We start from the raw sequence: 23,446 nt of genomic DNA, 5'->3' as shown, positions 1-23,446 counted from the left end.
CAGCTCAGGTGCACCACAGTGGTTCAGGGCTTTGAACACATGAGCTCCTCCATGGAGAGAGTGGCCTACCTCAAGGAGGGCCATGTGTGACAGCACTCAAGGTCCATGCAGGAAATGCATATTGACGTCCACAGGATGCCAGCCTAAGTAGCCTGGACTGGTCAATGGCACTGGTGGTGCAGAGATGATTGGAAGAGGTGCCAATTGCACCCCAGCCCATGCTCCCCTCTAGCCACCTGGAGCGTCCACCAAGGTCTGAGAATGTCACCCCTCGTGGGACGCCTTCATCATCCTCAGCCTCCTTGGTTCCTCTGACAGTGGGAGCATCAGTGCAGCAAGGCCCAGTGACAAAGTCGGCCCCTGCAATCATGCAAGTTATTGGGGGAGACAGTGGTATAGTGGTAGTGTCGCTGGAATGGTAATCCAGAAGCCCAGCCAAATGTGCTGGGAAAATGGGTGCAAATCCCACCATGGCAGCTGGCAGAATTTAAATTCAATTAATAAATCTGGAATGTGAAGCTAGTCTCAGTGATGGCAACCGAAACTGTAATCAACTGTTTTACAAACCCATCTGGTTCACTAATGCCCATCAGGAAAGGAAATCTGCCACCCTTGCCCGGTCTGGCCTACATGTAACTCCAGACCCACAGCAGTGTGGCTGACTCTTAACTGTTCTCTGCAATGGTCTAGCAACGCAATCAGTTCAAGGGCAATTAGGGATGGCCAACAAAGGCAGGCTTTGCCCGCAATGCCCACATCTCGTGAAAGAATAAAGAAAAAAAAGGTGCAGAAGCCTCTGGAGTTGCCCCCACATGCACCTCCACAACGAGGATGATCATCACATGCATCTCAGCCGCAAGCCGAGACAGGTGAGCAGGCTACCTCCACCTTCTCTGAAGCTACAGGAGAAACACCACCTAGCAGTGGCCAAGCTTGGAGGCCACCATGTTGCATGGAGCACCGACTGGATCACTGGGGTGTCTTCTTGCTTTAAGTGTGCACTGATTTCCTTTCTGAGCACCATGTAAGTAAAAATACTTGAAGGCAAATATGTGAGGTTCTTTTTATTTAATGGCGGGACGAGAGGTATAAGTGATGAAGGAGATCAAGGTACTTCAATGGTGATGGCAAAGCCTTGGGCAGATATGCTTCAATGGCTGTGTTTGCACATGCATCTCAGAGTGAGTTCCGTACCACGACCTTCATCCTGCGTCAGACAGCCTGAGTTGAAACGTTCCTGAATAAGATGATACCTGACATTCATGGCATCCTGACAAGATCTTTGTGCCTTGCGCCATGCCTGGTCTTCTCCCTGTGCAGCTGGAGCATCTCGGGTGTTCCGCATCTTCCCTTTCCACCACCTCTTCTTCCTCCTCTTCCTCTCCTTTCTGCCTCATCCACATCCTGCTCTTCCTCAGATGAACTGCTTCTGTCCTGGACCTCACCAAGGCAAGGTCCATAGCTTTCCAGAGGGTCAAGTTCTGGTTAGTGCAGCAGACCGCCATCATGAGCGAGACCCTTGATGGAGTGTATTGCAGGGGACCACCTGACCGATCCAGGCACCGGAAACACATCAGAAGCCTGCTGGCCAGTTCAAAGTTTCTCCCAGTGAAGGGATAGCTTTGGTTGTAATGCCTCTGTGCCTCTGTCTAGGGTGCTTGCAGAGGAGAGTAGCCATCTCTTCCAGGGATACCCCTTATCCCCTAGGATCCATCGGTGATGATTGGGGGGTGGGGGGGGTAGTTGTGGGGAATGGGGTGAAGAGCAGTGGCAGTCTGGATTGGTGGCAGGTGAAGTAGGCATAGCAACTGCCAGGAAAGCAAGTGCACACATGCATGAAGCTCCTGCTGTGGTCACAGACCAGCTGAAAGTTGAAGGAGTAAAGCCCTTTCTGTTGATGAATGTCACTGGGGAATCACTCTGTGTCTTGATGGCCCCCAAGAGTGCAATTGATGATACCCTGCAACTGGGGAAATCCAGCAATAGCAGCAAAATCTATTGCTCTCTATGCCAGCAAGGCTGTGTCTGTCATGAACTGAATGTACTGTCCAATCCTGGCTAATAGCGCATCAGTGACCTACAAGATGCAGTGATGTGCTGGGGTTAGCGAGTTGCCTCCAAGCTCCATGGCTGATCCTTGGAAGGAGCCAGAAGCAAAGAGGTTTAACATCACAGTGACTGCGGTAGCTATTGGCAGGGCATGGCGACTGGTACTGTAAGGTGTCAGGTCTTCGGTGACAAGGGAAGAGATGCCTGTGACCATCTGTCTGGAGAGTCACAGTCTCCTATGGCTCCGGTTCTCAGTCAATGCCAGGTAGCTCAGTCCTCACTAGTAGATCTTATGCTGAGCATATGGCCTCTGTGTCCTTCCTGCCCCTCGTCCCTATCATTTGCCCTGCTGGTGCTCAGGGGTCTGCCCTTCTTGCAGAGGAAGCGACCCTCTTTGAACCAAAGAAACCATAGAAAAGTTACAGTGCAGCAAGAGGCCATTCAGCCAATTGTGTCTGTGGCAGCCAAAAAGAGAAAAAATTAACTAGCCACTCATTTTAATCCCACTTTCCAGCACCTGTTCCATTGCCTTGCAGGTTACAGCATTCCAGATACAGATCCAGATCGCTTTTAACTGAGTTGAGCATTTCAACCTCAACTTAGGCAGTGAATTCCAGACGCCCATCACCCTCTGGGCGAAGAAGTTTTTCCTCATGTCGCCCTAAACCTTCTACCAATCACCTTAAATCTATGCCCCCTGGTAACTGACCCCTCAGCTAGGGGAAACAAGTCTTTCTTGTCTACCCTATCTAGGCCCCTCAATTTTATACACCTCAATTAGGACACCTCTTACCCTCCTCTGTTGTAAGGAAAACGACCCTAGCCTATCCAATCTCTCCTCATAGCTGCAATTTCCAAGCCCTGGCAACATTCTTGTAAATCTCCTCGGCACTGTCTCCATAGCAATTATGTCCTTCTTGTAATGTGGTGACCAGAATCGGACACAAAATTCCAATATTATTCTAATAATATCAATATTTTTTTCATATCCTCTCTTTGCGTTCCTAATTTCAATTTTTACTTCACCCTTTTACTTTCTATGTTCCTCTAGGCTTTCTGCAGTATTAAGTCTTTTGTGACTGTCATAAGCTTTCTTTTTCTGCTTTATCTTTGCCTGTATGCATCTGGATGACCAAGGGGCTCTAGATTTGGCAGTACCACCCTTTTTCTTTGTGGGGAAGTGTGCCCTTAGAATTTTGCCTTTGAATGCCTCGCACTGATTTGGTACAGTTTTTCCTTTTAATTGCTGTATCCAGTCCACTCTCGCCATCACCTCTCAGCTTTATAAAATTTGTCTTCCCCCAGTTTAGAACTTTTACTCCTGTTCCATCTTTGTCCTTTTCCCTAATAATGCTAAATCTAACTATATTATGGTCACCAACTCCAAAATGGTACCCTACTACTACTTTATCCACTTGCCCAGCTTCATTTCCTAAGGCTAAATCTAGAATTGTGCCTCCTCTCATTGGGCTTGTTACATGCAATTCAAGAATTTTGCGCCCTCTGTGCCCTTCACACTATTCGTATCCCTTCTCACCACTGGGTCCAAAATCTGAGAACTATGCCCCCATTTCCAGCTGCAGCCTGTCGATTGCCCTTGACAGTTCTAACCTCTGCTCTTAAAGCTCCATTTGGCAGGAGAGCAACAAGCCCCTGCCCTGCCCAATCGCTTACTGCCCACGATCCCTGCCACCTGCGGTGCACCATGGGCACTTGTTTGTCAATGGTCCCGTCTGTGCCATTCACTCTTTTATGGAGCTGAGGTAATTTCCTGGGGCAGCCATGACCAGCTCCCCACTGTGCACCCTTCGCCTGGTCTGCCCCAGACACTATGTGCAGTCTATATGAACCTGCGAAAATTACAATAGCCCTCCCATTAATGAACTTAATTAGCTCAACCACCTTAATTGGCTTTAATCAGGGATTGGGTGGGATCACTTTGCCGCTCGCCCTCCCTGGTAAATATGGCTAGCACCAGGAATGGCATTGGGAAACCGACAAACCAGCCCTGGTATTTCCAGCGCCCGTCTGCCTCCGCAAATTCAGCCCAGAGTAACTAAACACTTGTACAAGTATGAGTTGATCAAAGGACTCAGCATGAATTTGTGAAGGGTAGGCCATGTGTCACTATTTAGTTGAATATTTAGAAGAGATTACTGGCATAGTGGATAGGGGAATTTTTACAGCTGTTGTCTAGGTGAACTTCCAGAAGGCATCTTATAAATTGAAAATGCTGTAAGTGCTGTGCTTCAACATGCAGAGTGTCAGGGCATCAACTTTGAATCCAAGAAAGACAAAAATGTTTCCTTAATGGTGATAGATCTGGAGCAGTGGGAGAAGTGATGCAAATGCACATAATCATTAAAAGCCAGTCCTCATGTTGAAAAAAAATAATCGAAAAGGCTAATGGAATATTGGCCTTTATCTAATGGTAGCTAGAATTTAATCAGACGAAAGTTACACTTTAATTGTACAGAGCCTTATTCAGACCCCCACTGAAACAGTGCAGTGCACTCAGTTTTACACACTGCACCTCAGGAAGACTATAATGGCCTTGGAGGGGGTGCAGTGCTGATTCACCAAAATGATACCAGGGTTGATACAGATGGCATAAACAAGGCTTGCATTCCCTTGAGGTTAAAAGGTTGAGGGGTGATTCCTTGATCGATGTATTTAAAATTATATTAAAAAATTGATAGGGTAACGACAGAGAAGCTATTTCCATTGCTGCTCCTTGAAATCCAGAACAAGGGGGATTATCTTAAAAAAGAGAGATAAGCCATTTAGGACTAAAATCAGGAAGCATTTTTCACATAAAAAGGTAGTGGAAATATGGAAGATCTTCCCCAAAAGGCTACGAATGATGGATCAAATGAAATTTTCAAAATTGAGACTGACAGATTTTTGTTAGATCCAGTACCGAGGGATATAGATCAAAGGCAGGTAAATGAGAATTAGATGAACCATGATTTAATTGAATGGTGGAACAAACTCCAGGGACTAAATGGTCTACTTTTATTCCCATTATCCATAACTGTATAATTTTTTAAAAATATGCGCTAAGTAATATAAATACACAGCAAGTTTTCATGTTTAAATTTTGCAGTTTAACTTTGTGTATTTGTTGCTTCACACTATTGATGAAAGAAATGGAATAATTAATTTAGAACATTTTTTCATCTCTTTTCTTTACACTGGGCAACTATTCTTCCTGCTCTTGCAAATAAAACGATATGATGTATTGCATTATACATTTTCCTGTCACCTTAGAGACTTTGCTTCAAGGACTGCTTCAGTAAAAGTCTTCTTTCTCTTGGCTCAAAGTTTTATACAAAACAAGCTCAACCCTTGTGAACACCAACCCACAATTTATACATATTGGTAAACTAATTCAGAGAGGCCATTGGAAATAGGAGAAAATACTTTGTACTGAGGTGCTAGCGGATGTTCTCTCAAGCTTAGGGTGAAGATGTGATAGGATTGTCTACTATTGCTTCGGTTTTCAAGTTTACTACTGCTAACATTCTTCCACGTGAAATACCTTCTACTTTCCATTGGAACTAATCTATTACCATGTTGGTATTAATATTGTGAATACAGTCAAACCTGATTTAAGCATGATAATCTCTATTTCACACCTTGCATTGACTAAACACTACTTAACTAGGATATGTATCACTGACATTAAATTAGTCGCAAAAGTTGCAATTCTACAGCTACTATGTTGCAGGCTGCGCACAAGGGAAGTTCAATTCATAGAATTTTGAAATTTCAGCCATGGTGAAGACAGTGGCGTAGTGATAATGTTGCTGGACTAGTAATCCAGAGGCCCAGGCCAGTGCTCTGGGGACATGGGCTCAAATCCCTCCATGGCAGCTAGTGGAATTTGAATTCAATTAATAAATCTGGAATATAAAGCTAGTGTCAGTGGTGGTGACCATGAGACTATCATTGATTGTTGTATAAGCCCATCTGGTTCATTAATGATCTCATTAATGTCCCCTTTAGAGAAAGAAATCTGCTATCCTTTCCTGGTCTGGCTTAAATGTGATTCCAGACCCACAGCAATGTGGTTGACTCTTAATTTCCCTCTGAGATGGCCCATCAAGCCACTCAGTTCAAGGGCAATTAGGGATGGGCAACAAATGCTGGCTTTACCAGCGACGCCCACATCCCATGAAAGAATTAAAAAAAAGCAAATTAACACCACCACATGCTAACAAGCCTGTCAACAAAGTCGATGACCTCTGTCCAAAAGGCCCATTTAAGACTAGGTTCCCATTTAAGTGGGGCTCTGCTTCCCACCAAATATACTTATGTACCTACTACACTACGGGCTGAATAATACACTCCAAAAATGGGAGTGTTACGTGTCCACGCCAACGTATTATTGGGCTGATAGCAGCAGGTCACGTTCCCAACGTCGTCACACCAGTTCTGGATAATGTGGTTGGCGGCTAGGGTGAAAAATCAGGAGCCCATCCACATTATTCAATTAAATGGGATATTTATGGGGTATTTAATATCAATAACGAAGCAATTAACTGTAATAAAACATGGTGCGAGCAATAAACCGCTTGCAGAGTGCGTTTCACGCCAGGTGGGTTGCCCGTTTTCTTATTGGGCAGTTTGTTATGATGGGTTTAAAGGGTTCAGCTGAGCCCCGAGCTTCAGCTTAGCAGTTCACAGAGTTCTGTGACTGCTTGGGAAGTGCTTCATGCAAATAGCAGAGTTTGTATTTCAAACTGACTTTATTTAAAGGCCTTATTCCTCCTGCAGACCATCACCTTAGCCTTCAAACTAGGCCAAACATGGGAATTGTGGTCTCTGGGAGACATGGCCTCCAATGAGGATGAGAGGAGGAGTGAGAGGAAAAAGGGCACATAGGGAGATCCAGGATGCACTGGTGGCAGAGCTGCGCCAGACCCAGGGGATGATGAAGCCATCATGAATCCCCAACGGAGGCGCAGACTTATTCAACCACTCATGTATATAGGCAGAGGCTGAGCTATCTGCAGATGTCTGAGACACAATGCAAGAGGAGGCTCTGACTAAGAGACATGATCACATCCCTTTGCACATGCTGGCAGGGGAGATTTCATCCAACTGTGTTGGGGGTCACCCCATGCCTGTAGCTGTCAATGTCACTGATATGCTCAACTTCTCCACGACGAGTTCCTTTCAGGCAGCATGTGGAGACCTCAATGGCATAACACAGACAGCTGCACACCATTGTATCAAGGTCTTCACTGATGTTATGTTCAGAAGGGCGGGAAATTACATCTCTTTCAAAATGGACAGCCAGAGTCAACTGGAAAGAGCCAGAGGGGTTGTAGCAATTACAGGGAACCAATGACTGCACGCACATTGACATAAAGGCTCCAGCTGGACAGCCCTGCATCTTTATTAACAGGAAGGGCTTCCACTCATTGAACATCCAGGTGGTCTATGATCATCATCAACGGATAACGCAGGCATGCACCGTTACCTGGCAGCAGCCACGTCTCCTTCGTTCTGCGTAATTCAGAGGTGCCAGGCCTATTCAGCGGCCCTAATGCCCTGAATGGATAGCTTCTGGGTGACAAGAGTTACCCATTGACGAGATGGCTCATGACTCCAGTGAGGGCACCCAGAACAGACACGGAGAGGAGCTACAATGACAGCCAAGGAAGCACCAGGGACATCATCAAAAAGAATATTGGGCTATTGAAAATGAGGTTCAGATGTCTTGACAGATCAGGAGGGGCATTGCAGTATGCTCCATCACACGTATCCCTCAAGGTCTCGGTGTGCTGTGACCTCCGTAACCTCACTTTTCAGACAGGGGATGCCCTTGAGGAAGAGAGGGGCAGATAGAGGCCTGAGGATGAGGGCGAGGATGAGGTGAAGGAACGATGTTAAGGTGGAAAGCCCTAGATGTGATCTTATGGATGGCCATAACACCATGAATGCCTTGACAAGGCAGAGGCTTCAACAGTTTACAAAGTCCCAGCCTCAGAGATGCATGCACGGCATATGTCCAAACCTTATTCCACGTGGAATGAGAGACTCACGTCATCGTCCTGTCAACACACTTACCCTGTCCGACACTCGATGCATCCTGCCCTGCCTCAAATTATTAAAGCTAGTGTCTATATCCCGAAAGAAGTTCAACAACAGTAACATATTAAAATAATCTCTGCATGAGGGACAATGAGATCAGGGTTTATTTACTTAATAATTGAGACATTACAGTAACAACTATAAGAAATGCACTCATGTGACCCACTTGGTGACTACTGTGGAGTTTTCCTAAAGCGTTTCCTAGTGCTCTGGCACAGTGCTCCCAGCTCATTTACAGCTGCCCTGGAGAGAGGCTGCTGATCTGCTACTTCTCTTCTTCTAAATGACTTTGGTAGGAGTCCTTCTGTCTGGCTGAGGCCTTAATCTTCTAACGTGGTGGGCTGAGTGGCAGGAGGAGTTTCTGTTGCCGATGCACTGGACCAGGACTGTGTCAATGGTGGATGGACGGAGGAGATGCTGCCACCATCAGATGTGCCCTGAGAGGTGTTTCTAGATGGTGTCAGCTGCTGCTCATCCTCCACCTCTAGGTCTCTTTGGTCCTCCCTGCCTTCCTGTGAGATCCCAGGAGCTGGCTCGATGCCCATGCTCCCAGCAACCCTGTCGCCCTGGCTATGGAACTCAGAACCAGGGCAATGGTGCGTAGGTCAGAGTGCATACCCACAACTGCATCTGCAATATGCTCTGTTTGCCCCTCCAGGACAGTCGCCAGTCTGTCCATGGTAGTAGCTTGACACTCCGAAGAGCGAGTGATCGCAGTGTGTATGGTCAGGATCGCCATCTCCACAGTCCAGGCCAGAGCACACAACCCCCCCTGGTATATCCGCCAAATCTCCAAGGACCTTGCGCTGGACATCCAGCATCTGCCGCTTCACAAGCAATTGCCCGAGCCCTGCTCAACCTTAGTCTGTGGCAGCTGCACGTGCAAATGTGAAGTGGCCTCACCAGATTGTGCCTGCCCTTGTCCCAATGTGCTAATCCATGCTAGGGTGTCAGTATGTACACTGATGCTTGGGCCAGAGAGAAGATGTGACAGTGTTTCCTCTGAGGGTTCTTCCTCATCCTCGGAGGGGAATGATAGCTCAGCAATGACATTCAGGTCAGCAGAAGAGACTTCACCTGTGCCAGAGAGACAGAAGAAAGGGCATTAGTAGTCCTCAAGAACCTTTCCAATGCTGTGCAATGCTCGGCAACTTTACAGTCATGTGCACTACGAGATATGACACAAAGCAAACACTATATACACGCACAGCAACGTCCAAAGCTTTTGACTATGAAGTTGCCCTGGGTTTTAGCCCCAGGCCGAGATTTATGCCTTTCAGTGAATTCTGCCAAACATCAATCCGCCTCCTACTTGCCCTATCCCCCTTTCTCCCGGTTTCAGCCATTTACAATCTCACCAGACCAATGCCTTCCAATCAACCTGGAGGAGTTGAACCTCATCCTCGAACGGCATCAGTATCACCAGGTTAGGCACACCCTCTCTAGTTTGGCCTCTCTCCTGGGCATTGTGGGCATGCTTTTGCTGAAAATTAGTGTAACATAGTGTAACTAACACTGTTAGGTTATTTCATGTCATCCCACCCATGCAAGATTGGTACAATGCTTGGCAGCCAAGATGCTATCCACCTTCCTCATCTGCACATGCTCCCAACCCTGCACCCTCCACCTGGACCAAAGCGATAAGTGCACACAGACATTGGCCCTAACACCTACTGCATCACGCTGCCTTGGACCTCCAAACAACCTCACATGCCTCCAGTATTGGCAACACTACCCTGTAGCTTCTTGGCACAAGAATACACAAACTGAGGACTTACTCGCCCTGGCTGTCCTCAGGTCGTTGTGCATCTACTGGCATTGCGTCTAAGTGCGCCACACTAGCCCAATGTTGCTGACTCCTGCAGCAACCTCCTCCCAGGCTGTACGTCTTACTGGTGGAGGCCTCCTCTTCCCGTCAGCTGTCATTAGTAGCTCCCGTCAGCTGGACACAGATCCTCACTCACTTGCCTCGCACATCTCTGGAGGGAAATATGCAATAACTAGACAACTCCTCTATGCTAAGATTAGGAAAACTTGAACATTAACAAGTTGAATTCCACCTGTGAACACTGGCAAACAATGGACATTTCAGAGAAAGCTTAAACAGATGCACCTTAAAGGCCTGTAAGTATCTCCAGATCAAAAATGCTGAGGAATTGTGCTGATTGAACACATTTGGTGGGTCACCTGAGTCTGCCACGTGTCAGGTGGCCCTCTAAATAACTGCCCGTGACCTCGTCCTGGGTGGTGGCCAACAACCTCCGATATCAGACATCCTGCCCTCCAGGACTGATTGGGCGGAATCCTCACTGCCTTTAGGCCTCAACCCAACCTCTGCTCCCAATTGGCTTATTTGCCATTTTATTTGGCATATTAGGATGGCGGGCCCAGAAGTTGAAAGGCCGCCCACTTCCAGATGTAGCTCCTGCCCACCATGCCAGAGCTTATTATTCACCCCTATTTCTATGACCAATATCACCACATTCAGACTAAAGAGAATGTTGGCATGTTCTGCCATGATTACACAGTAATATGAACGTGCTCTCTCCATTGTTCTTCGTACTGTCTTCACCTGTGAAGACCCAGATGATCAGCCATCAGAAAGGAAACAGCAAAAGGAACAGCAAAAGAAACAGATTCCATGCTCCACAAATTTTAGCAATATTGAATCGTCTACTTCACAGGAAAGAAAGATAAAACAGGTTTTGATCAGTAAACTAACAGTACCATTGTTAAAGGGGTGACACCAGAAGTATTCAGAGGCCTATGCATTCCAAATTCTCCATAGAAATGTCCAAGAAAGTATGCAACAGGTCTCTTTAAGCAGAGAATGCTGGATCATGTTTATGGTGCAGCCATGTCACCTGATTTCATGAAGTACAAAAGTGAGGTGTAAAAATTTATCAACTTCATTATATTTGCATTATATTTTTGAATCACACCCCGGGTGGTGCTACTCCACAAATAAGTGAGTCGACTTTCAAGTCAACAACATTTAGTTTTCAGTGTCAATTGTTGTTGCAAGCAGGAAAACAGAGTGACGAATGGAAACCCCTGACAGATGAATCATGCAAGAACTATAATTCCTTGGCTTTTGATTTCCTAGAACAGTAGCATACTGTCTACTATATAAACGTATGTCACAGATATTAATGATGAGTAACACTACTGGTGTTATCATATCACAATGTCAATTATTGGAGAATACAAAGTTGTCCGAAGATTTTTTTCCACCAAACCTTTGTAAGTGTTTTCTTTCTGTTGTGATTTTTCAGAGTATACTTAGAGACATGGAGCCGCCGAACACTGACATCCTAACACACACATAATAATATCATGACGCTCAAGAGTGTACATGCTCAGTAGTCTACAGTTTAAAGTTTTGCTATTGGTTATACATTGTAACCTCTCCAGTCTGGAAATCTATTATTCAGAAACACCAGTTGTCTGGATACTTTTGAGCAGGCCCAAGTAAATCAGATCCACCAGTCCCCATCCAGATCAAGGAGGGCTGTGTCTACCCCACTGCAGCTACAAGGAGTTAATATGTCTGGCGCTCAGGCTCAGATGGTTGCCACTTTGCCTTATTAACATAGGCAGTGGTGTGACTTTGGCTGAGCCCACAAACAGCATATCAGCCAGCACGGAGGAGGATCCATTCAGTTTGTCCAGCCTTCAGATGGGAGTCAGATTGTTTCAACATCCGTATCCAGTGCCTCTTTGAACAAGACATCTGAATCTCCACCTCCTCCTCCTGCTGCTTCCAGGAGGCCGAAGGATATGCATTAACACCACTGCCCAGGGCTCTCACGCAACATTTCCCGGTTAATTCCTCAGGTGCTGCTCAGTCTGTCCTGAGCAACACATGCAGCTCAAAAAATGCAGAGTTGACCTCTTTTGTACACATCTCTGAAGCAGAAGGTACAAACATCACCAATCCAATGGCTTACCAAACTTGCAAGATCAGGGAAGATTCAGGAAGTGCAGCTGGCCATTAGGCAACAGCTGTCATTTCCAATACAGCAGCAAATCATTCAGGCAATTCCACATCATGCTGTTCAAACCATCCAAGGTGCTGTAGTACAAGGCTGTACAATCCATCCAGCAACAGGCCTTGCAGAAAGTTATCAACATTGCAGAATCTAACTCAGGTGATCATCAGGGCACCAAGTTTGACATCATCTTGGCAAATAAACTGGCAAACCATACAGGTACAGAACATCCCAGCACTTTTCAAATGTACAGATCCAGAATGCTCAGCAACTGACTGTGACTCCAGTGTCTTCAAATAATTCTGGTGAAACTGCTATTGTCCAAGTTATCCCTGTTACTGTTACAAAAGCAGGACAAATGCAACCTGGCCAATTACCGCCCCATCAGTCGACTCTTGATCATCAGTAAAGTGATGGAAGGGGTCATCAACAGTGCTATCAAGCAGCACTTGCTGAACAATAACCTACTCACTGGTGCTTAGTTTGGGTGCTGCCAAGGCCACTCAGCTCCTGACCTCATTACAGTCTTGGTTCAAACATGGACAAAAGAGCTGAACTCCAGAGGTGAGGCGAGAGTGAATGCCCTTGACATCAAGGCAAAATTTGAGAGTGTGGTATCAAGGAGCCTGAGCAAAACTGGGGTCAATGGGAATCAGGGGGAAAACTCTCTGCTGGTTGGGATCATGCCGAGCACAAAGAAAGATGGTTGTGGTTGCTGGAGATCAATCATTTCACTTCCAGGACATCGCCACAGGAGTTCCTGAGGGTAGTGTTCTAGGCCCAACCACCTTTAGCTGTTTCATCAACAACCTTCCTTCCATCATAAAGACAGAAGTGGGGATGTTCGCTGATGATTGTACAATGTTCAGCACCATTTGCGACTCCTCAGATACTGAAGCGGTCCATGTCCAAATGCAACAAGCCCTGGACAATATCCAGGCCTGGGCCGACTAATGGCAAGTAACATTTGCGCCACACAAGTGCCAGGCAATTACCATATACAACAAGAGAGAATCTAACCGTCACCCCTTGACATTCAATGGCATTACCATCACTGAATCCCCCATTACCAACATCATGGGGGCTAACATTGACCAGAAACTGAACTGGGCTAGCCATATAAATACTGTGGCTACAAGAACAAGTCAAAGGCTAGGAATCTTGTGGCAAGTAATGCACCTCCTGACTCCCCAAAACCTGTCCACCATCTACAAGGCACAAGTCAGGAGTGTGATGGAATACTCTGATTGTCTGGATGAATGCAGCTCCTACAACACAGAAGAAGCTTGACACCATCCAGGATAAAGCAACCCACTTGATTGGCACCCCTTCCACAAACATTCACTCCTTCCACCACCAACACACAGTGGTAGCAGTGTGTACCATCTACAAGATGCACTGCAGGAACTCACCAATCCTCCTTAGACAGCACCTTCCAAACCCACGACCACTACCATCTAGAAAGACAAGGGCAGCAGACAGATGAGAGCATCTGGAAGTTGCCCTCCAAGCAACTCACCATCCTGACTTGGAAATATATCGCTGTTCCTTCACTGTCGCTGGGTCAAAATCCTGGAACACCCTCCCTAACACTCAGGAAGCTTGACACCATCCAGGACAAAACAGCCCACTTAATTTGCACCCCATCCACCACCTTAAACATTCACTCCTTCCACCACCGACGCACAGTGACAGCAGTGTGTACCATCTACAAGATGTACTGCAGCACCTCACCAAGGCTCCAACAACAGTACCTTCCAAACCTTTCATAACTAGAATGACAAGGGCAGCAGATGCATGGGAACACCACCACCTGCAAGTTCCCCTCCAAGCCACTCACCATCCTGACTTGGAACTATATTGCCGCTCCTTCACTGTTGCTGGATCAAAACCCTGGAACTCCCTTCCTAGCAACACTACGAGTGTACCTATACCACATGGACTGCAGCAGTTTATGAAGACAGCTCATCAACACTGTCTCAAAGGCAATTAAAAATGGGCAATAAATGCTGGCCTAGCCGGTGACACCCATATCCCATGAATGAATGAAACAAAAACTGCTAATTTAAGCACTGCCCAACTTGCATCTCCTCTTGCCTTGACATCATGAGCATTATTTTGGTACAGTACATAGGGAGTGGATACATAGAGGATATAGTATTCATATAAGTAAAACTATTTTTATTACTGCTTTATCACTTTTTTATCTTTCTGGTAAATATTTGTAGCTATAGTGTTTTCCAGTTCACACACTTGTGGCTAGGCATTCTAATGTTGTTCCAAGATCCAGAAAATTCCAAAATCCAAAAAATGACTTGGTCCCAAACATTCCGGACTGGAGAGGTTACAATGTAAAAGGATTACTTTTAATTTGCCAAGGCAGTTGAGAAAGAAAGTATCATGAAATTATGTTGTCACCTACCTGTTCACCTCCTCTCAACTAATGGGGGCAGCTAATTTTTTGTTCAGAGCTTTGCAGCTTCCCATCAGTTGCTTGTTAGCCAATTTCATCTCTATCTGAACTAGCAACATTCAAGCAGCTTCCTTATATAAATGGCACCAAAACTATAAATGGGAGCTCATGTACTTCAAATACCGTGGCAAAACTTCACACAGACACACACATGCACACACCATAATCAACATGTAAAGGTGTCAGATCAACTTGAACCTGGTAGTCAACATTTAATTTCACAGGAGCCAGTGTATTTGGGAGCAACTGACTTCGAGTTGTCTTGCTGCAGTGCAGTTGTTCTCTTAAAACCAGCAAATATTCATTTCCTGTATCCTAATTTGCTAATAATCATTATGATTACCTATGCTAACTGCTCACTGAAGAACTTAGAAAGCGATGTTTATTTTTATTTGCAGTTGTTGGTAAAATGTTCTCTTAATTAAAGGATGTTGGCCCTGGTGAACATCATTCATCCTCAGTATCAAATGTCAAGTAAAGCTCCTTTTATTCTGCTCCAACTTCAGAATAACACACTTGACTGAACTAGTATGTTTTTCAATTTCCTGCACCGGTTATCCCTGTACTATCCACATGAGTGCTAAATGGCATTTTGTTTTGTGTTGGAGGCACAACTATCAGAAACTAAGTTCAGACTGTCCAACTTCATACATGTAGGGCAGCTAAAATGATTTTGTTCTTCAAACTGTACTGTAATGCCATTGGCATAGAGATTCTATTCAAACGAGGATCAGCGTACATATGTACAACCCACCTGTCATTAATGTCTTAATGACAGAAACTTTGAATTTGAAGGAATGCTACCAAAGAATTTGTTATTTATTTAGCTTCCATATTAACTGCTCTGCCTTTACAGCATTTAACTCTAATGTGATTGATAAATGAAATCGGTATAGAAATTCTACTATTCAGATGAAGATGCAACATACATTTGCACAACCCATCTGTCATTAAGAAACTTTCAATTTGAAGGAATACTACCAAATAATTTAATTCTATATTAGTTAGTTTTACTTGTTATTTAAAGGCCTTGTACTCCACAGCCAAATACAGTAAAATCGAAGCAGAATAAATTGGCAGACTGAAAGGTATATTAACATGAGCATTGTTGGGCACACAAAATGAAGCAAACCACCTATTCCACTGATATATCCACTGCAGCAGTGCCAAGGCCTGCTCAAAAGCAGATTCGCCTGTGGCACATCAGCTGACCTTTTTCTAACATGTTAAAGATACAAAAGTCACCTGCTTGATGTTGAAAATCAGCAGCTTAATTAGTGACACATAACTGAATAATCCAATCACATTTACTCACCTTTTACTTTTAAAACATTGACTTTATTAGTGTCGTTAGAAACAGGTTTACAAATACGTTTACCTTAGTATTTGAGAAAAATGTTTTTTATTCCTAACTATTGTAACAAATGCATGTTTTGAAACATAAAGCTCTGGTCCAAGACCACAAAGGTACATTGTGGATCGAGTGTGTTGATGGCAAATAAACCCTAAGTGTAAAAGTTGAGTGCAAAACATATATAAACAATCACTGAATATCTTGAACTTTGTTCAATAACTAGTTATGCCAACATTTAAATTATGAACAAGTCTAATATGCATCTTTCAATGCCGGAGAACGAAATTGTAAAAATTAAAAAAAAACCTCCATCCTTTACCAATGTCCACTCATTGTTAAAATTGTATAATAAAAAAGCACGCATTCTGTCATAACATTTGAGGACATTCTGACGTTTGATTTAACATAAATTAAACCACTTTATAGGGACTGAGGTAACGTCGAACAAGGAAAGCACTGCGCAGAACCACAGAACATCTATCCATCCATTCCATGCGATGTTAAACTATTTGACAACGTACTGGTTAACCTTCTTCCAAAAGTCCGCGAAAAACAATTGCGGATTATTTTACCAATGTAAAATATTAACGCACCAATAATTAACAAAGCAAACAAACAACTTTACAGACCAGAATCAGTTCTCTTGTCCGCCATTTTAATCCCACAATGCCTCGATTTCTCCACCCCAACGCTGAGTTGGTTACCGTGGTTACTGACTGACAGCGAGGGTTGGAGGAGGGGTGAGGACAGCTGGGTTTGGGGGCCGTGGTGATGAGAGAATGAGATTTGTGGCACGCGCCCAAACAAGGCTTCCAACGTTCGACAGCCGGCCGCGTGCCCCGGAGCGCATCGAACAGGCGACCGTTAAAAAAAAAATCCGCCAGCTCGTGCCTTTATTTCTGATTCCGATGGCTGGAGCTCAGCGACTTGTTCAGATGCGAGCTCGTGTCAACACTTGCTCAACCCAGGCGGCAGTTCCCGAGACCTTAAAGCTCCCGTTATTAAGAATCAGTATTCTAGACAAAGAAATGATGGCATATTTCCATTGGTAATCAGTTTTTGCATGCAGTTGTATTTAATGATAATAAAGCAAAAAGCCAAGGTGCGAGGTCTTGAGAAATTCGTTTGTTTGCATTTCCGAATGCGACGCGGATGTAAACGGCATTGCAGTTTGAGTGATTGATGGACGGGGTGGGGCACCGGGGAACAGGGGGGTGGAGGGCGGGTGGACTCGTGTTGGCTTTTGTTACATTCGGTGACGCCTGAGTGGGTTCACATGCAAGTAGAGTACGCCAAGATAGCGAGGAGGATGCGTTTAAAAACTCAGGTACGTTAAAACTATATATCTTTTGATATTGGTTGTTTAAAAATTCGCTTTAAAACAAAAAGAAAGGAAAAAGGTGGCCTGCGAGGGGAAATTGCGCCAATACCAAGTTTGAAAAGTTTGAAGTTAGCTGTGGAGCCTCAATGGTCCCAAATACCAGTGCCAAGGACAGATGACTTAAATCGTCGAGTTGTGGGGACACAGTTTGCAAACAGGTTGATCGTTATTTACAGTGTTCGAGGGATTGATAACATTTTGAGGAAAGACAAATAATGAAATTTAATGAGACTTTAGGACCTATTCAGCTCTTAATTATGCTATGGTGTACACCTGTAAACTAGCCGTTTAATAAGTGAGGTGCCCTGTTAATATTCAACTAAAAAATTATAAGATCTGAGGCCTTAAAATTGTATGCTATATTAAATATTTTGCGTGTTTATGTAAGCAAGTGAGTTTGGAAAATAAATATTTTTTCTGAAAGGATGGTTTCTACCACCACGCAGCTTATTTATGAATTTGAATAAAAAAACATTTACGAGGGTTATTTCAAAATTTCTTTACTGTATACAAAGTGAGTTTCTGTTGAAAGAACGTTTTCAAATTATTTACTACTGTATTAATCAAGAGTGGGGCATTTTAATTCTTCATACAAAGGCACACTACACGAGCAAGTAATGACTAATGTAAATGACACATCGTGCTCCTCAACGCACGATTTTCCGCCGATTAACATGAAAGGACGGAAATCCCGGTTATACGAAAATGTTTTTATTTGCTCTTACCCACCTACTGCCGAAAAAACCGCCAAAACTCTTGAGATCTGGCGCCAAATTTGAGCAAATGAAAGAAAAACTTCCATGCGCCTTTTTGAAGGGAGTAGTAATATCTTCTCAAGGATTTGCGATTTAAGTAATTGTTCACCCTACGAATCCCAATACAATGCGTATTCCTTTGAAAATATCTCTGCCTATTTAACTGTAATTAGGATAACTAACCCAGTGGAATCTGCCCAGTCATTTTGCACAATCGATTTTCTGTTGGAAGTGACAACAGGTACAGGAAGCATTTGTTCTGGTACCAGCATAAAAATGTAAAGACACTTTTGACCCCCTCAGTCATAACTATCATCCATTTCCAAGCTCGCTTTCCTCTCCATATCATGAAGGTTTCATTACTTCTAAGATCCCTGCCCATCTCTCCTGTGTCTCCCTGTCTGAATCGCTTCAATCAAGCCCCAACCCTGTGCCTTAGCACTGAAATGGCTCTTACTAAGGTTACAAAGATTCACTATTGGCTGTGACCATAGTGCATTTTGTCCTCGACTTTTGTCCTTAATAGTCAGTCATGCCATTTCCCTCCATGTTTGATGGAATATTTTTCACATGCCTGGATGAGTGTGGCTCCAACAACACTCAAGAACGATACTATGTTGAACCAACCAGGGAAGAGGCTGGTTGAGACCTGGCAATGTGTAATTGGAAAGGATTAATTAATGATCTCAGAGTAAAGGATCCTCTGGGAAGAGTGATCATAACATGATAGAATTTCACATTCAGTCTGAGGGTGAAAAACTTGGGTCTGAAACTAGTAACTTAAATAAAGACAATTACAAAGGTGAAAAGACAGGTGGCTAAAGTAGAGTGGGAAAATAAATTAAACAATAAGATGGCAGATTAAGGAAATATTCCATAACTTTCAACAAAGGTTTCTCATTGAGAAAGAAAGACTCTACGTGAGTGATAAACATACCGTGGCTAACAAAGGAAGTTAAGGATTGTATCAAATTGAAAGAAAAGGCATACAATGCTGCGAAGATGAGTGGTAGGCCAGAAGATTGGGAAATTTTAGAAATGAGCAAAGATGTCAAAAAAGGAAAAATTAGAATATGAGAAACTAGCAAGAAATATAAGAACAGATAGTAAGAGCTTGTATAAGTATGTAAAAAGGAAGAGGGTAGTTAAAGTAGATGGTCCCTTAGAGGTTGAGACTGGAGAATTAATAATGGGAAACAAGGAAATGGCAGAGACTTTGAACAAGTATTTTGTATCTTCAAAGTAGAAAGCACTTGAGGCATCCCAAGAATAGCATAAAATCAAAGGGCAAAAGGGAAGGAACTTAAAACAATCACTATCACTAGAGAAACAATACTAGGAAACCTAACAAAACTAAATGCTGACAAGTCCCCTGGGACTCATGGCCTCCATCCAAGGATCTTAAAAGAAGTTGCTGCAGAAATAGTGGATGCTTTGGTTGTAATGTTCCAAAATGTCCTAGAATGTGGAAAATCTGTCCAAGCAGATTGGAAAACTACAAGTGGTTACATGGCGCCTATTCAAAGAAGCAGGGAGACAGAAAGTAGGAAACTATTGGCCAGTTAGCCTAATATCTGTCATTAGGAGAATTCTGGAATTCATTATTAAGTAAGTAGTAGCAGGACATTTAGAAAATCATTAGCTCAATAAAGCAGAGTCAGCATGGTTTTATGAAAGAGAAATCACGTTTGACAAATTTATTGGAACTTTTTGATGATGGAATAAGCAAGGTGGATAAAGGGGAACAGTAAATGTAGTGTATTTTGATTTCCAAAGGCGTTGGAAAAGGTGCCACATTAAAGGTTATACAAGATAAGAACTCACGATGTTGCAGGTAATATATTAACATGGGTTGGAGAATTGGCTAACAAGAAAAGGAGAATTCAGATGAATGGTCATTTTCAGGTTGGCAAACTGTAACTAATGGGGTGCCACAAGGATCAGTCCTGGGCCTCAACTATTTACAATATATATAAATGACTTGGATAAAGGGACAGAATGTATTTTGGCTGAATTTGCTGATGGCATAAAGATTGATAGGAAAACAGGTTAAGAGGAGGACACAGAGCCTACAGAGGGACATGGATAGGTCAAATGACTGGGCAAAAATTTGGCAGATGGAGTATAATGTGGGCAAATGTGAGGTGGTCCACTTTGGTAGGAAGAATAGAAAGTAGAATATTTAAATGGAGAGACTCTGCAGGATGCTGTGGTACAGGGGAATCTGGGTGTTGTCGTGTGTGAATCACAAAAGGTTAGCGTGCACGTGCAGAATATAATTATGAAGGCAAATAGAATGTTGGCCTTCATTTCTGGGAGCATGAAGTATGAAAGTTGGGAAATCTTTTTAAAACTGTAGAGGGCATTGGAGAAACCATACCTGGAACACCATACAGTTCTGGTCTCATTTAAGGAGGGGTATACTACAGTGGAGGTAGTTAAAAGAATGTTCACCAGGTTGATTTCTGGGATGAGGTGATTGCCTTATGAAGAAATGTTGAGCAGGTTGGTCCTATACTCGTTGAATTTTAGAAGAATGAAAGGTGATCTTCTTGAAACCTGTAAGATTCTGAGGGGGCTTGACAAGGTAGATGCTGAGAGGATATTTCCCTTCATGGGGGGAATCTAGAGCTGAAGGCACAGTTTCAGAATAAGGGATCTCCCATTTAAGATGGAGGTGAGGAAGAATCTCTCTTCCCTGAGGGTTATTAATCTTTAGAATTCTCTATCTCAGAGCAGTGGAGGCTGGGCCTTTGAATATATTCAAGGGTGAGTTAGATTTTTGATTTACAAGGGAGACGTAGGGTGGAATTTTATGGCCCTGTTGCAGTGGGGGTGGGGCTGTAAAACGCAGTGAGCCATTCAAAAGTCCATTGACTGACGGGACCAGAAAATCCGGCTGTGGGAGGGGCCATAAAATTCGATCCATGGAGTTGAGGTAACAATCAAATCAGCCATGATCTTATGGAATGGTGGAGCAGGTTCAAATGGTTGAATGGCCTATTCCTGCTCCTATTTCTTATGTTCTTAAGAAGCTTAACACCATTCAGGACAAAGCTGCCCACTTGATCGACACCCCATCCACCACCTTAACCATTCACCCACTCCTACACTGGCGCACAGTATACACAAGATGCACTACAGGAACTCACCAAGGCTTCTTTGACAGCACCTTCCAAATCCACAACCTCTACCACCATCCTAACTTGGTACTACATCACCATTCCTTCACTGTCGCTGGATCAAATTCCTGGAACTCCCTTCTGAATAACGCAGTGGATGTACCTACATCACATGGACTGCGGCAGCTCACCAGCACCTTCTCAAAGGTTGTTAGGGATGGGCAATAAATACTTGCCAGCAACGCTCACATCCCATGAATGAATAAAACAGCTGAGGTTTGACACTCAGACTGGACCAGATGCTAGTTTTGATGTGTTGATCTTAAGTACTACTATGATGAAACACCCTAAAGTTGAGAATATTTTAATAACAAATAAAACATTTCTTTTTAAATGGCAACGCGAGAAATGTATACTTAATTTCCCACCCTTACGTGACTCAAAGAACATGAAACTCATCATTTTAGCAATGCTTTACATGCTAATCTTCCTGATGGGTATTCTAGTTCAGCTGGTTTCATAATATTTTTTATGGCTGAAAATGGAAAATATCCTTTTGCTTGGGAAGCTAAGGAAACAGAAAGGGTTGTTATACGTACTTTGGCTGCAAAACACTGACTCTTGTGGAGGCAGTGGATATGCAATTCTATTTGTCAAAATTTTTAAGTGAGATTCTGTACAATGAGAATACTGATTATGTTCCCATTGAATGTTATGCAGATAATTGTTCTTTGTGGCACTGTGTGAAACGTATGAGTGAGAAAAGGTTTCGCGTTGACCTTACTGAATTGAAACAAATGCTGGAGAGAAAGGAAATCTCAAATGAAACAGATGGATGCAAGTCATGAACTGTTGATTGTTTTACAAAAAGAAATGCGTGCATGAAGAAATTGTTGGAGATTTCTAACCGCTCCTTGGGGAGCGGTGTCTTGCAATGTGATGTTTTGTACAGAATATGGAGGGTTTTGATTTAATTTGTTTTGAAATTCTGGTTAGACATATCATTGTCACCTGTCCCTTGGTTCAAGGATGACATCGACTCAGGATCGTAAGTTTCTGCCATGGGCCTTCATGTAACTGAACAGGCTGATTCTCAACCCACAGATCTTTGAGCACATGAAGCAGGATGTCCTATGAGGTAATGGGATCTGAAGTGCAGGATTTGCTTCCTTTTCTTTCTTCGCTGCCGTCGCTCTTCCTCTTCATTAAGACATTGCGACGCAAAGCATAATGTGGTTTGATGGACAAGTTTGTTGCCATTTTGAATGCAAGCTCCTCCCAGTTATTAATGTCAATGCTGTTGCACTTCAAGGAGAGCTTTTGAAGCATTTTCTTTGTCCTGTCCTGGAACAGTGGCCATTTAAGAGTTGAGAAAACAGAATTTGACAGGGGAGATGCTTTTTGGCCATCTGGACACGGTGTCCAGCCCATCAAAGTTGATTTTTCAGGAGTTTTGACTGAATACTTGTGGAGATGGCTTCAAGAAGATACTAGCATTTGTTCGATGGTCCTCCCATGAATCCGGAGGATGCGGTGGAGGCATTGCTAATGGAATTTCTCTAGCACTCTTGTGTGTCGCTGATACAAAGTACAGGAGTGTGGTGATGACAACTGCTCTGCACACTAGGGCTTGTGTTGACTTGCAGAGGTCTTTATTGTCAAACACTCCCTGCCAGAGTTTGTAGAAGACTGAGCTGGTGCAGCTGATCAGGTGTTGGATCTCTTTGTCAAGGATGACCTTTTGAGAGTGGTATGGGAAGTGCTCAACATATTCCAGAGCCTGTCCTTCAACACATATGGGAGGTGGAATATTTGGCTGACCAGGTGTAGTTTGATATATTAATTTTGTTTTGGCAACATTTCAAGGACAGGCCGAGTTTCTTGTATGCAGAATTGAAGAGGTCGAGAGTGACTTGCAAATCTGGTGCAGTGGGCAAAGACACTGCAGTCATCCACAAACTGTAGATCATGTATGCCTAAGGTGGTCAGTTTAGTTTTGCACAGAGGCAACCAAGGTTAAAGAGATTTCCATCTAGGCGGTATTCAATATTTGCACCAGAAGGGAGTTGATCTTTGATGAGGCGAATAGTAACTGTCAGGTAGATTGGGGGCTATGACACAGCCTTGCTTATCACCTGTCTGGATTTTGAAAGCATGTGTTTCAGGTCTCCCACTTAAGACAGTTGCAACCATATCATCATGATGCAGTTGCCAGTTG

The 23,446-nt window shown here is 43.8% G+C and overlaps 2 protein-coding genes across 5 annotated transcripts in view; one reads left to right on the top strand and one right to left on the bottom strand.

Moving 5' to 3' along the window:
• The window catches only part of agbl4 (AGBL carboxypeptidase 4), a 1,138,261-nt gene extending 1,121,235 nt beyond the window's left edge, over positions 1–17,026 (bottom strand). Inside the window, exon 1 of the mRNA XM_078561909.1 lies at positions 16,600–17,026. Within this exon, the coding sequence (XP_078418035.1) occupies positions 16,600–16,624 (25 nt within the window). The 5' untranslated portion in view covers positions 16,625–17,026. The remainder of the gene's footprint in view (positions 1–16,599) is intronic.
• A 211-nt stretch (positions 17,027–17,237) lies between these two features.
• The window catches only part of elavl4 (ELAV like neuron-specific RNA binding protein 4), a 116,401-nt gene continuing 110,192 nt past the window's right edge, over positions 17,238–23,446 (top strand). For all 4 annotated transcript variants that reach the window (XM_078561152.1, XM_078561148.1, XM_078561149.1 and 1 more), the window contains exon 1: positions 17,238–17,297. In XM_078561152.1, the coding sequence (XP_078417278.1) occupies positions 17,247–17,297 (51 nt within the window). In that variant the 5' untranslated portion in view covers positions 17,238–17,246. The remainder of the gene's footprint in view (positions 17,298–23,446) is intronic.

The sequence above is a fragment of the Cetorhinus maximus genome, chromosome 17 (genome assembly GCF_964194155.1).
Source record: "Cetorhinus maximus chromosome 17, sCetMax3.hap1.1, whole genome shotgun sequence".
Classification (NCBI taxonomy): Eukaryota; Metazoa; Chordata; class Chondrichthyes; order Lamniformes; family Cetorhinidae; genus Cetorhinus; species Cetorhinus maximus.
Note: the sequence above shows the minus strand (reverse complement) of the source record. Positions and strands in the feature narration are given on the sequence as shown.